The 13,091-nt window shown below is 53.3% G+C and overlaps 4 protein-coding genes across 4 annotated transcripts; 1 reads left to right on the top strand and 3 right to left on the bottom strand.

Moving 5' to 3' along the window:
• Positions 1–2,342: 2,342 nt before the first annotated feature.
• On the bottom strand, positions 2,343–4,505 carry J4E79_007607 (uncharacterized protein; the record flags this gene model as incomplete). The annotated part of the gene is made up of 1 exon (XM_049356471.1): positions 2,343–4,505. The coding sequence occupies one exon, from the start codon at positions 4,503–4,505 to the stop codon at positions 2,343–2,345; it is 2,163 nt and encodes a 720-aa protein (XP_049208818.1).
• Positions 4,506–6,534: 2,029 nt separating this feature from the next.
• Positions 6,535–8,410, bottom strand: J4E79_007608 (uncharacterized protein; the record flags this gene model as incomplete). Its single annotated transcript, XM_049356472.1, has 4 exons — positions 6,535–6,805; positions 6,852–7,334; positions 7,386–7,703; positions 7,755–8,410. The coding sequence occupies 4 exons, from the start codon at positions 8,408–8,410 to the stop codon at positions 6,535–6,537; spliced, it is 1,728 nt and encodes a 575-aa protein (XP_049208819.1).
• Positions 8,411–9,007: 597 nt separating this feature from the next.
• Positions 9,008–10,283, bottom strand: J4E79_007609 (uncharacterized protein; the record flags this gene model as incomplete). Its single annotated transcript, XM_049356473.1, has 3 exons — positions 9,008–9,161; positions 9,211–9,459; positions 9,508–10,283. 3 exons carry the CDS (start codon positions 10,281–10,283, stop codon positions 9,008–9,010), a joined length of 1,179 nt encoding a protein of 392 aa, XP_049208820.1.
• Positions 10,284–11,680: 1,397 nt separating this feature from the next.
• J4E79_007610 (uncharacterized protein) lies at positions 11,681–13,049 on the top strand (the record flags this gene model as incomplete). The annotated part of the gene is made up of 3 exons (XM_049356474.1): positions 11,681–12,124; positions 12,177–12,708; positions 12,763–13,049. 3 exons carry the CDS (start codon positions 11,681–11,683, stop codon positions 13,047–13,049), a joined length of 1,263 nt encoding a protein of 420 aa, XP_049208821.1.
• Between the last annotated feature and the right edge of the window lie 42 nt (positions 13,050–13,091).

Genomic DNA, 13,091 nt, shown 5'->3' on the forward strand with positions numbered 1-13,091 from the left:
CCCCAGAGTTTCAGGAGATCGAATTATGGGAAGAACAATATTTCAAACTTAAAATCCCGGGTACAACCAATCTTCGTAAAAAGATTATGAGGCTCACGAAGCAAAGGGGGGGCGAATTGCCTAAATCTGTTCTTCGGGATGTTCTACGTCCTCGCGTGCTACGTTTGAAAACGGAACTTGACGGCAAGGGAGAAGAGTTCAAACTCCATCTCCTCCAGCTCTGGAAGATGGAAGACGTGTGGACCTATCCTGTTGATAATGTTTTCGCGGCATTGTTTCACACGCAGATTCAACACATGTGCCAGATGGCACCTACTTTACCCCTCTGTACACGCTGTACTAGCATTTGTCTGAAAACATCAACGGGGGTTTGTGATGATAATGGGATAATGAGTTTGTGTGCGCTTTGCTATAGTCTATTGCAGCCGAAGCTGAACGCAGATGATCCAGCCGGAATTCTCAAACGCATTGTTCAGTCGCCGTACAGATTATGCGCCGCGCCAGGTTGGTCACTTTTCATTCGTGATCTTGCAGGGGCTGATCAATCCACATAGCGACCACAGCTGCCATTTCGGGTACGCAGATTGGATTCCCAATGTTGCTCGATAACGATAGCCGTTTTGGACTCTTTCGAGAGTGGATGCGAGTGTGCGATCAAGACCACAAAATCTTTGAATGCTACCCCAAAAGGACCTCCCGACTGCCTACCAGAGTTCTCGATGTCAGTGACAACCAGCTGCGACTTCATGTGTCCAGAGTAGGTGAGCGAGGGGAGTACGTCGCTCTGTCACATTGCTGGGGTACGTTATCGCAAGAACAGAAGAGGTCTTTCTGCACGTCTTCTGGGAACTTTACGCTCAGATGCACCCAGGGTCTGGACATTGACACACTTCCAAGAACCTTTCAAGATGCTATCACGGTGACGCGTGAGCTCGGCAAAAGATACCTATGGATCGACTCACTATGCATAGTTCAGTATGACGATGATCTCGAAGATTGGAGAAAGGAGTCGGGGCGAATGGGCAACATCTTCGGCAATGCATATGTAACGATCGCCGCGACGTCTGCTCGAGATGCTACCCAGGGTTTCTTGGAGCGACCAAGATTGCGAGACCCAGACTCTCAATTTGCCAAGGTTCACACAAGCACACATGGAACCGTGGTAATCAGCAGCATCATTGACGATTATCATAGCGATGTCGAGAAAGGCGTCTTGAATCAGCGAGCCTGGGTCTTACAGGAGCGAGCACTGTCTCGACGGACTATTCACTTCACGGCCAACCAGACATATTGGGAATGTGGTGGAGGGGTGCGCTGCGAAACGCTGACTCGAATGCGCAAGTGAGTTGCAATGGTGTAAAATTATCTACAGGAGGTTCAGATACTGACGCACTTCCAGCTCGAAAGCGCTTTTCCTAGCTGATCCGAAGTTTCCAGCATCTCTCATGCATCGTCGAAGACGCGACAAGATCCGATTATTCCAGGACCTATTCGAAAGATATTCGCAGCTCGGCATCACCAATCCCACAGATAGGCCTGTCGCAATTTCCGGTTTGGTAGATCGACTAGCTGAGACGTTCAAGATGAGGGCTTCGCATGGCGTTTTCGATGACTATCTGCACAGAAGTCTCCTCTGGCACCGAGCTGACACTGCAAGGATGCAGCGAATCCAATTTTCATCAGACCGACAGGTACCTTCGTGGTCATGGATGGCAGTCAGTGGGCGAATCGAATATCCCAAAGCTGAATGCTGCGAAGTTGAGTGGAATTCTGACATCCAATTGGCAGATGGAGAACTACAGGCTACCACAAGACGCTTACAGCAGTGTAAGATCGAACTGAGGGATGATGGAGCTTGCGATGTACGAAGCGCAGCAGGTAGTGCCGAGATGGGCTGGGTGAAGTTCGATAGAACTGACATTGTTGACGCACAAACACTTGAGTGTGTGGTAGTCGGTCGAGATGTGGAAACTTGTCCTAAGCAAATGTATCACGTCTTGGTGGTCACACCAGTAAGCCGGAGGGAAGGAGTCGTGTTTGAAAGAGTCGGTGTTGGCGCACTTCCGAGGACACTTTTGTGTTTCCGAACCCGGCCTGTCACTGTGCGCATGGTATGAGCACTTAACACACTGCATTGGATAATATATAGCCTCCCACAAAAGCGTCGATGTGCAAAAAGAGTGAATCGAACAGTTATTCGTTCAGCTATCTATATACCCTGCAAAGGTCTAGCGCGTGTTCGCCATTCGATACAACGTCATCGAAACGAAAGGTTTCAATAAACATGCACGCGATCTATCGAAGATGAGGAAGCGATAGAGAGTCATGCACGAGAACATTGGCTACCCTAATATGATCTCTTTCCACTCATCGGGAGATTGAGCAAACGCCGCTTGAAACACCTTGCCAAGCGCCACACGCCGATAGATGCCTTCCTCAGGAAACGGCTCCACCAGGAGCACGAAAAAGAGATCCCATTCAGACTCCACTCTCTCCTTGGGTAGATAGTATGTCCAGACGGGGAACTCTTGCTGGCTGAACGATTTGGCAACTGAGATGGCGATGAACTCGAACATGGTCTGACCCGTGGCCTCATACTTCTCAAGCCATTCCTTGCTGACAACGATGGACCCGCATTTATCGCCGCGCCGGTCTGCGATGTGGCATCGCGCTCTTGTTGCTCCGACGTCGTCGTCCTTCATGTCGGACTCGGTTGAGCGCACGATGTGGAATGAGGTTCTCCAGGTGCGGAGCTGTAAGAACGGCTGATCGGGAAACTCTTTCAAGCCGTCCGTAGGCCGTCTGGGTGCTGATGTCCTGACGTGGTATGGATCTTCAGGTAGCGTTAGATTGAACGCATATTCTACTAGGGGTAGCTGGGATCCATCCGGTAGTAAACTTCGGTACCGCCGACCGTAACCATCATGTGTATCACGGCTGGGTACATCGTCGAAGATTACTTTACTAGTATATCGTATGGGCTTCGATATTTTCTTGCCAAGCGTGTTACTCATCTGACGGGCAAAGGTAGTAGTTTCATCGTGACTAGGTCCGTCTTTATGAATCTCGATCGCACTGTAAGTGTCGTTGATATCGCTGATATCTTCACTACCAGACTCGTAAACGGGTTGCTCTTCAGTTCGTTCGAATGCGGGGTACCCTTTCCATTTGTCGTCAATACTACGATCAGTGAGGGAAAAATCTCTGTCCCAGAGACGACGCAGTTTTCCGTGGCCATCTCTAATATGCCAATCAATCCATGTGTGTTCTTGCAGCCAAGCGTGAACATCAGAGAGGCAACCATCGACCATCTGGGCTTTGTATTGAATGCCATTACTTTTCCATCCGCACCACGACCAACTGGGGAACTTGAGATCCTTGTATTTTGGTTCTTTCGAGACCTTGTCGTAGTCTAGTAGAGTTAGGAAGTCGAGTGGCTCCCACAAAAGGGCGAGGTCGAAGTGCGATGTCGGAAGCCCAAATGCAAAGGGGGCCTGCATAGTACCCTCCATCAGCTTACACATCCCACTGAAAGCTGCCAGAATATCGAGCGGTTCGTAAAGCTCGCGCATCGTGTAGAGATGAACGCAGTGAGCATAAAACCACATGCTGCGTTGCTTGAGCTCCGTGAGCATCTGAAGAGGGGCTTGAACCAAATCCAGCGACCACCCTCGGCCTTCCGGGTCCGCAAAGATATCTTCCGACATTCCCGTAGAGCGACACTGAAAGTATATTTGGCCGCCGGTAAATATCAGGCACCGCTTCGAAAGCATGCGTTCTTGAAATGTCCAACCGCGACTGTTCCACTTCGATGTCTGGATGCTGATCTCCGGTGGCTGATGCAGAATCAGATGCACGCTCTCGGCATAAGCTCCGATTCGTTGCTGCGGCCGTTGGTCGTCGTCTAGAGCTAGCAGACCCGTCTGTGAATCGCCGTCAGCGGCACAGATCGTCAGCGTAGCGTTGCCGTATATGAGATGCATGGCTCGCGCGTTGAGATTCCACGAGTGACTACTATCCTGGACGATGCACAATGCATCGATCCAAACATACCTGATCCCCAAGTCATGAACAAGGCGAATGCTCTGTGCGAGAGCTTTCGGTAGCTTTCGGATAGTAGCTGCGAGTCCACCAGATTTCCTTCGATTCTGAATGTTCTCAATCTTCGTCCGATAGTCCATCGCACCAGTGTCTCCCCAAACATAGCTCACAGCCGCATATGGCTCGAAATGGAGATGGCCCTCCGTCTCCCCATATGGTAAGGGAACAAGACGGTCGTTTTCGATGTCGATAACGCCGAAGTACGGCTCCGTCAGCGTTTCAAGAAAAGGGTTCTCGATACCGATCTTCTGGGTGCAGCGACGGTCGTGATTTGTTTCGCAGAGTCGCAAGAACTCGCGAATGAGATTCTTCTTGCTTTCCGTTGCGCCGAAGCGTCGGCCGAGGAACAGCGTCTCCCTGTTCAATTGCTTGGGATAATCGAGATCGGAATTCGCATATTTCATTGGTGCTGCTAATACCAAGTATGCGTCGAAGGATTTGAGTGATAGGTCACTCCATGTGACTCTCAGTCGACGGGTCCGTTTTCCTCTTTGCGGGCGCCTGGTGTCGCCCGGAGCGCGTCCGTCCATTTCCCAGGTCAAATGACATACTGCATTGTTGCCAACGACGTCTCTCTCTTCTTCGATGGAACTAACTACAAGATCGCATAGGGGGCACGCTGCAGCTCGCTCTCTGATGCTTCCAAGGGTCCCAAGACGAAATCGTTCGTTAGCTGACCGCAGGGACTCAAGCGACATGCGCATCTCAACAGGTCTATCGTCTTTGATCACGAAACTCTTGACGCTGAGCTTGAGTGATGCACATCGCGTGCATGGTCGGTCGACTCTAGGCACAGCTGTACTGGTTTCGGAGGTTCGACTAGGTATCGACCTTTCCGTTGGTGTGTCTGGCTGTTCTGGTTCGATCGGCATTGTAGATGTGGTAGCTTCCAGTGGAGCTCTAGCTGTCGTTTGCAGGACTGGAGCCGAAGTTGGCATGCATTTTACAGCCGCAAGGCCACCGTAATTTCTAGGACTAGTTTAGTTTTACTAAGCAATGCATGCACGGAGGAGCTGTAGAATCAGGCATAACCGCCTTCGTTTGATGATTGGACCACGTTCGCCATTTAGAGTGGTCTAGCCGCCCCGTTCAGCTTTGTCATGCCGTCGTGCATCAGCAGGAGCGGGAAACCATGCACGTCGACACTGTTAGTGCAGAATCATGCGAGCGATATTGAGTGAGGCAGGATAGCGGGTATCTACGATCAATTGCTCACCTAGTGCAGACCACGCTGTGCAGTCACTACAGTGCGCTGTTATGAAGTATACGTCGCTGAGGCCAAACCTTGGGAATTGTCACTAGCCGGTGAATGCGGACGAGCCACTGCGGCAAACCTGATATATCGGTCGCCCTAGGTAGAGGACTCAACTTTCGGCGGCCTTGTCGATGCGATGCTCCAGGAGGACAACACATGGAACGAGGCAACCGCGTGAAGTCATATACGCGCATCGACGCGACACATGGGACTTATTCTAGCGGACCTAGAAAGAGCAAAACATGGAAGCCGTCAGATTCTGACCGACTCCGATGCGTCATATGGTCGACGCGATGTGATTTCAATATCCAGGAATGTGAGAGTGCAGCGGTTCGAGAGTCCTAGTTAGCCACAATAAAACGATACAATCGAAACCTGTCACGACGTCAGGCGACAACATGGTCAGCAGTGGAGAAGGGTCAAACCACGTCCACAGCCTCATCAATCCAACCCACATCCTCAATTCTCCACATCAAAAGGCCAGAGCAACGAGGGATCCAAGAGAGTATCTAAACACATGATTATTGGCAGACAAGTCATCCAGGAAGACAGGAAGTGACGAGCTGGTCCTATGTGCTATTAGCAGCCATGAGTCCTCCGCTTCCGTGGTAAGTGCCGCTGATGCATGCGCAATCGTCTGTGAGGAGACCTGAGACCAAGTGAAAGATCTGAACAAGACCGAAGTCCTTTCACGGAACGTACCGAAGTAAGCACTCCTCCACCGCCATGTCCCACGCCATATACAAGCTCTCGCCCATCATCCGCCTAACAATCATGTCCGTCATTCACCGAGACCATATCCTTTCAGTATCCACCAAGACCTTCATCCATCATACCTCTGAACGTTCGCTCATCCCTCATGTTGATCTTGACAACGCAGCTTCCACCATCCAAAGCACTGCACGTTGTACACCTTCGCCAGCATAGCCTGAAAAGCAACGCCAAAAAGAAGAACAAGCAGATGAAAGAAAGAGAGTCGTATCATACCGTCAACGCCATGCGTACGTACCAGAGGTGTGAAAGTGTGCCGAGAGTAGAAACCGTAAGATTAAACCGAGAGAATGAGCCGTAAAGAAACCGTAAGAACCGATCAAGGTATACTGTGCACATGAGTGATCGGGCATGCTCGGCAGTAGTGGCTACCGAGCACCCCACGACAGTTGTGACGTACCGGTCGGTTAAAATCTGCTGGCAGCAGCACCCCAGAGGGAGTTGTAGATCTTGTCCACGACGTAGGAAGCGCGGATGGTGCGGTGGTTGAAAGTACGACCGTTGAGACCTTGGAGAGCCTTCTCACCACCGGAGACGGAGTCGAACTTCACGAAGACATCACCATCGCTGTTGGCGTCAACAGCAATGTGAACGACCTTGCCGTACTTCTTGTCGCACTCGGACTTGATCTCGTGCTGGAGCTCTTTGTTCCAGTTGTCACCGTAGTTGCGCTGTTCCCTGGTGATGTGTTAGCGAATGTCACGGAGAAGATGCGAGGACTTACTCGTCAGGGTCAAAGACGTTCTCGATCTTGACGCACTTGGAAGCCATGGGAGCGGCGGGGGCTGGAGCGGGAGCCTTGCGAGTAGTGGGTACAGGCATAGCCTGACCACCCTGCCTGGAGTCTCCGGGGACGTCGCGGCGAGCGAGAGCGTCCATGAGCCTGCTGCGGTCATACGTCTTGAAGTTGACTCCAGCGACATCAGAGTCGTCAAGAGCAGAGGCGCCGCTAACACCACGGTCGTCCTTGCTATGGGTACGGTCGAAGACACCACCAGTACCACCAGCATAGGCACCACGACCACCAGCACCGCTGAAGGCAGAGCCTTGGTAGGACTGAGCCTGCTGGGTGAATGTACGGAGGAGGTTCGCGGTCGATTCGGGGGTGAACTTGTCGTTGCCGAGACCAACGCGGATCTGGCGGCCGGCGAGCTCGAAACCGTTCATCTCTGCGAGAGCATTCTTAGCGTGCGAGGGGTCAACGAACCTGTGATGTATTAGTAAATGATGTCGCAGTGAACCTAAACAGACGACTTACTGAACGAAACCATATCCCTTGGAGCGGCCAGGGTTCAACTCATCGCGCTGGAGGATGACCTGCTCAAGCTCACCAAAAGGCTCGAAGATCTCCTGGAGATCCTTCTCGGTGACGCTGAAGTGGATATTGCCGACGTAGAGGCGGTGGAAGGGGGCGCCGTTGGCACCGGGTGCAGCACCGCCCTCGGAAGGACGAGCAGCACGGTTCTTCTCGGCTTCAGTAAGCTGGGCAATGATGGGGACGCCCTTCAGTTTCTGGCCAGTCAGCTCCAGTGCAAGAGGGACAGACTCTTCGGCCTCGAACTCAACGTAGCCGACACTGGACGTATGTTAGCATGTGTGTATGAGGAACGGAGAATTGAGCACTCACCCTTTGCTACGGCCGGTAACTCGGTCCTTGACGATCTGAGCTTCGACAACAGGGCCGACACGCTCGAAGAAGCTGCGCAAGTGACGCATCTCAGCACGCTGGGAGATCTGCTGGACGAAGATGGTGCGCTTGTCGCGGTCGTCCTCGGTGACTTCTGGCTTGGGTGGGGTGTTGTTGCGACGGCTGTTGCGGCGGTCGTCACCACCGTTGCGGCGACGGTCGCGGGACCTCTCACGGTACCTATCGTTGCCGCGGTCGCGAGGGGAGCGGGAACGTGGACGACCGCTACCGCTGTAGAAGTCGCCTCCGCGGTCACGGCCTCCACGACCTCCACGGCGGTCGCGCGAGCTGCTGCGGCGGAGCCTATCACGGTCTTCATCTGTGTCAGCACCTTTGCTAGAACGGGGACGGCTTCCGTCTCTTCGGCGGTGGTCTCTATCGCGGCTGCGACGGCGATCTCCATTGGACTCACGATGACGGTCCCCACGGTCTCGGCTCCTATCACGGCGGTCACGGCGATCTGAGTGGCGGTCGTCGCGGCGGCTGTCGGTGTCGCGCGCCTCGCTGCTGGCAGTGCGCTTGCGCTCGGCGTCCTTCATCTCGACCTCGCGGGCGGTCTCCTCGAGGAGGGCCTCGACTGCGGCTTGGGTAGACATGGCGACGTCGGTGGCGGTTCCTAGCTCTCGATAAGCGTAGCTGGTGGAAGTGATGCGCGATGTCACTGCAATGGGCGATGTGTTGTTGTGATGGCGAGCTGGGGCTCAAGTATTGATTTCAATTGCGATATCGAACGGACGTAGAAAATAATACTGCTGGCGCTTGCCGAATGACCTCTTGACCGAGATGCACTTGACAAATGGGTGCTTGATTGAAGCTTTGCTCGTGCAGCACGACGTGTTAATGGGTGGGTGAGTGGAAAGTGGAGAGGCAGGCCTGGGCGTGATAACTTGAAAAGTTGGAGGGGCCTTGGCAGGGTCAGCGTGACTAATAGGCAACAAGTCCGTGCGGAGGTGACTGCCGCCGTGACCGCAACAGGGAAATGAGCAGTGACTGAAGAATGGTGAACAGAAGTGAAGTGATTGTTGGCATTACTATTATCTGAGGTAGTGAGTCATAAAGTTATTTACAAACATCAAAGCTGCATCGACCCAAAATGGCCCTACAGACCCGCTGAACGCCTTGTTCAATGCCGGTCTTGACAACGTGGTGACAGGTGGGTGTCTAATAGCAAAAGTCTATTCGTACGTCGCCATCTAAGTCGACTTGATGACCTTGGAGGGTCCCATCTCAAGCTCAGTGCCGAAGATGCGGTCCCAGAAGCGGCTGGTGACACCGAAGCCGTTTTGGTAGTCGGCGAAGTGGTGCGCAAGGTGGTACTTCTTGAGTTGCTGGTAGTAGGGAGGTAGCCTTCAGTTTGTTAGCAAGGTCCTTCATAGTGATCTATGGGTATACATACTTCTGGTGGTGCAGGAAGTAATGTGTCATGTCGTAGCAGGTGTAGCCAAAGATACCACCACAGTAGGCAGCCAGAGCGGCATACCAGTTCCAGAAGATGATCGCGTGTGCGAACTTCCAGAACGGTGCCGCCAAGACAGCGAAGAGTGTAGGTGGCATGACGAGCCTGTATCTGTCCATGGGAAGGTAGTGGTGAATACCGTGAAGCAAGAAGTGGAGGGTGATCGCGACGCGGTTATCCGGGAGATGGCTGCTTGATGTTAGTACAGACAGATCCATATGGATGAGGAGTACTTACTCGTCCAAATGGAACAAGCCCCTGTGCAGGACGTATTCGATGATGGTCCAGAATCCCAGCCCAAAGACCCAGTACCCAGCAAGTTCCGTCGCGGAGGATAGTCCACCAAACGCAACGGCTGTTCCATACGCGACACAGGGCCACCAGAGCGATGGCACGACCCACCACGGCGTCTTGCTGAGCGGCTCCAGGAAGTTACCGAACAGCGGCGCGGAGTCGCCTCCCTTGTAGTGGCGCGGGCGATGCACTTGCTGTAGGTAAAAGTCCTTGCTGAATCCACCATTCCAGACCTGCATCAGAAGCGGCTTGCTCAGGTCCAAGAATTTGTGCTGCTTGTAGTCCTGGTTCGGATCCGTCGGCTTTGAAAGATCCTCCGCAGATGACATGCCGGTTGCTTCGTACAGTGGTTTCCCGTCCTGTTCCATGCCCTTGAGCTCCAGCTTGCCAACCTCGGAAGATGGCAGAGGCACGATATCTGCAGGATTCGAGCTCTTTACTACGCCATTCAGAAGATTTTCTGGGACCATGAAGCCCACCAAGTTCTCCTCGAGGATCTCGTATGCGGAATCGGAATGGGTGTGCGAGATCTCGTCCTTCAGAATTGCCTCGATGTCTTTGCCCGCATATTCCAGGATGAACTCGGGGCCACCGGGATGGCCATCAAGGAAGTCGGTAACATCGTAGACCTTGGTGCCGATTGTAACATAGCAGGACTTCTCGTTGTTGTGCGCGCGCACCTCGGCGGTCGGAATCGTCGGAAGGGTGCGGCCGGGCATTGTGGTGGTTGTAGACATCAAGTCTATGTTCGGGAGTGGATCGTTTGCGGTACGTAGGAATGGGACTGGCGAGGGACGTTTATATGTGTCCAGCGGTGTATCTTCAAACACTGGTCTCGGCGGTGTGGTGAATAGCTGCGGTTGCGTGGCGACACTAATTCGGTGCCCGAGGAGAGAAGCTGCGGCGCAGTAAAATACAGCACGATGTAGAGAAGGAGCGTATAGGGTGGGAGGATGCGCGGTAGAGTAACAATACAACCGCGGGAGTGTACGGAGAGTAATGTAGCAATCAGTCAATTGTCAGGAGAGCCAAGAGATGCGCAGATCTCACCACCCGCAGCTAATGGTGGCGAGACCGGCATTCGTGCGCTTCCACCTCCGAGATGCCACCACGAAATCTCAGACCGCGAATAGGAGATGCAATTTCCCCTCGCCTGGTATTCGCCGTAGTATGCGCTGATTGGCCTCGGTCTCTTGTAGCGCTCTGCTCATGCCCATAGTCGGATCACTGGTGTTCTAGTTGTCCGCTTTCGTTGTCCGAATGCTTTCGCTGCCCGGATGCTTTCGGTTGTGGTTTGCATGTCGACAACGCCTGACGCCTAACGCCCCAGGGGATGACAAAATTCCATCGCATATTTTGCATGCACAACACTTCAATCAGTCCATAATTTCTAGGTCGACGTAAAGTCTTACCTCGATTGATATCGCCATCATGAAGGACCTTCTCAGGATCTAGTGCGACACATAATCCGGTGCACCTTGGTGACGCTTTCACGTCTTTCACATGCTTCACGCGTTGCATGGCTACCAATGAGAACCCGGATGCAGCTTGCATTGTTGCGAAACTATCTGGGTGCCTAGGTCGCGTTTGCATCTCTTTGTAAAGGACAGCAGCAAGACTAATCGATAAGACTGAACATCTACAAGGTCGACTAACGCTCAACGACCGAGACCTAGACATCTTATCAGATGCTCATCTCAGAGAATGCAACCATCAAGCAAGCCACCAACTCATCGGCCCGTTGTTTGGAAAGCCATGGCGTGGACGCCGATGACAGGCTGTGAGGCTGTCCGTCAGCCTTGCTGGACCCTTGTCTGCCAGGGGCAGGAACACGACATTGCGTCACTGACGGATACCAAGTCGCGACTTCTTCACTGCAGCCAACAACAGCCAATCCTTGGATATGTGCCTTGCTTGCCGTGCAGGGCCCCGGCCCTTAACCTCACCACCTTTCCCAGCCTTATTCTCAGCATCCTCACAACCTTACGCTCATCTCTATACCTTTGCGACGAAGCTCAGCAGATCTGCACCCTCGCATCATTTATCTAGCAACCATTCCTCACCACGACGACCTATCCTGTGATTGCGCATGCGCCGTGCGCAGTCACAGCCCATCATGTCTGCTGTTATGTCCAACAGGGATCATACCCGGTCTATAAACCGCCTCTCTATCGCACAACTATGCACCCTCCTCTGCCTGAGCGCGCTGCCTATGGCCGACGCCATCCATCACATGGGACCTAATCACCACATGGCATTTAAGGCACCCTGGAAGACCAATCGAAGGAAGCTGGACATCACACCCCTGCTGGTGACGAACCAGTGTCCCGAACCCATCTGGCCTGGTATTGGAACGCAGTCCGGCACAGGTCCAGGCGAGACCGGCTTTAAGCTTGAGCCTGGAGAAACGAGGAATCAGACTGTATCAGAGGACTGGCAGGGTCGAGTCTGGGGGAGAACAAACTGCACCTTCAATGACGATGGCACTGCTGCTGCATCGGGTCGTGGAAAGGCTTGCACATCCGGCGACTGTAATGGCGCCTTGAACTGTCAAGTCGGAGTATGTCATACCCTTGCCGCCTTCCAACTGACTCCCGCTGACTCAGACACAGGGAGACGTACCCGTTTCGCTCGCCGAATTCACGTTGGACGCCGGAGACGGAAACACATACTACGACATCTCGCTTGTCGATGGCTACAATGTCCCCATGGCAATTGTCCTCCAGCCGCTCGACAACGTCACGCTCGACGACATACCTCCGAACCTGACCAACCCATCATGCCAGGGCACAGACGGGCTCCTGGCTGCCCAAGGCTACAACCCGTACCCAGAATTCCCAGACTTTCTCCGCACGAACACCTCGTATCCACTCTCCTTCGACCAGGACGTAGACGAGAATAAGATCTCCAAATGGTGTCCATGGGATCTACAGCAGAGTCCTCCCGAGAAGCCTGGCGACGGCGTATATCCGTACCCTGACGACAACATACAACGGCCACAATTTAACCCCTGCTTCTCCGCATGCGCGAAGAACAACCAGCCCAAGGACTGCTGCACAGGCGAATACAACTCACCCAATAAATGCGAACCGAGCGAGTACTCCAAGAACGTCAAGGCCGTCTGTCCGGATGCTTACAGCTATGGTACGTTCAGTCACACTGAACAATTAGAATGAACATGACTAACAGCCGCAACAGCATTCGACGACCAATTCTCTACCTTCATCATCCCCTCTGGCGCCGGCTTCGAGGTCGTCTTTTGCCCTGGTGCGCGTTCCACAACCATCCTTGCGACGAGTCGAGATAAGATGCTGGCATTGGCGCAGAATGGGAGGGTCGAGAGACAGACTACGATGATGATGAGCGAAGCCAGGAGTGACGAGGTCCGGAGAAGCGCTGCATCGGGAATCTCCCGACCCGACGGCAGCTTGCTCGCCTTCATCTCGGCTGTGGTAGCTGCTGCTTCAGCTTCATACATTTGGTAGCAAGGCGGTCGCACATGGTCAAAAGGGGTCTGGAAACTCCGT

The sequence above is a fragment of the Alternaria viburni genome, assembly GCF_023758015.1.
Source record: "Alternaria viburni strain BMP 2772 chromosome Unknown scaffold_17, whole genome shotgun sequence".
Taxonomy (NCBI): Eukaryota; Fungi; Ascomycota; class Dothideomycetes; order Pleosporales; family Pleosporaceae; genus Alternaria; species Alternaria viburni.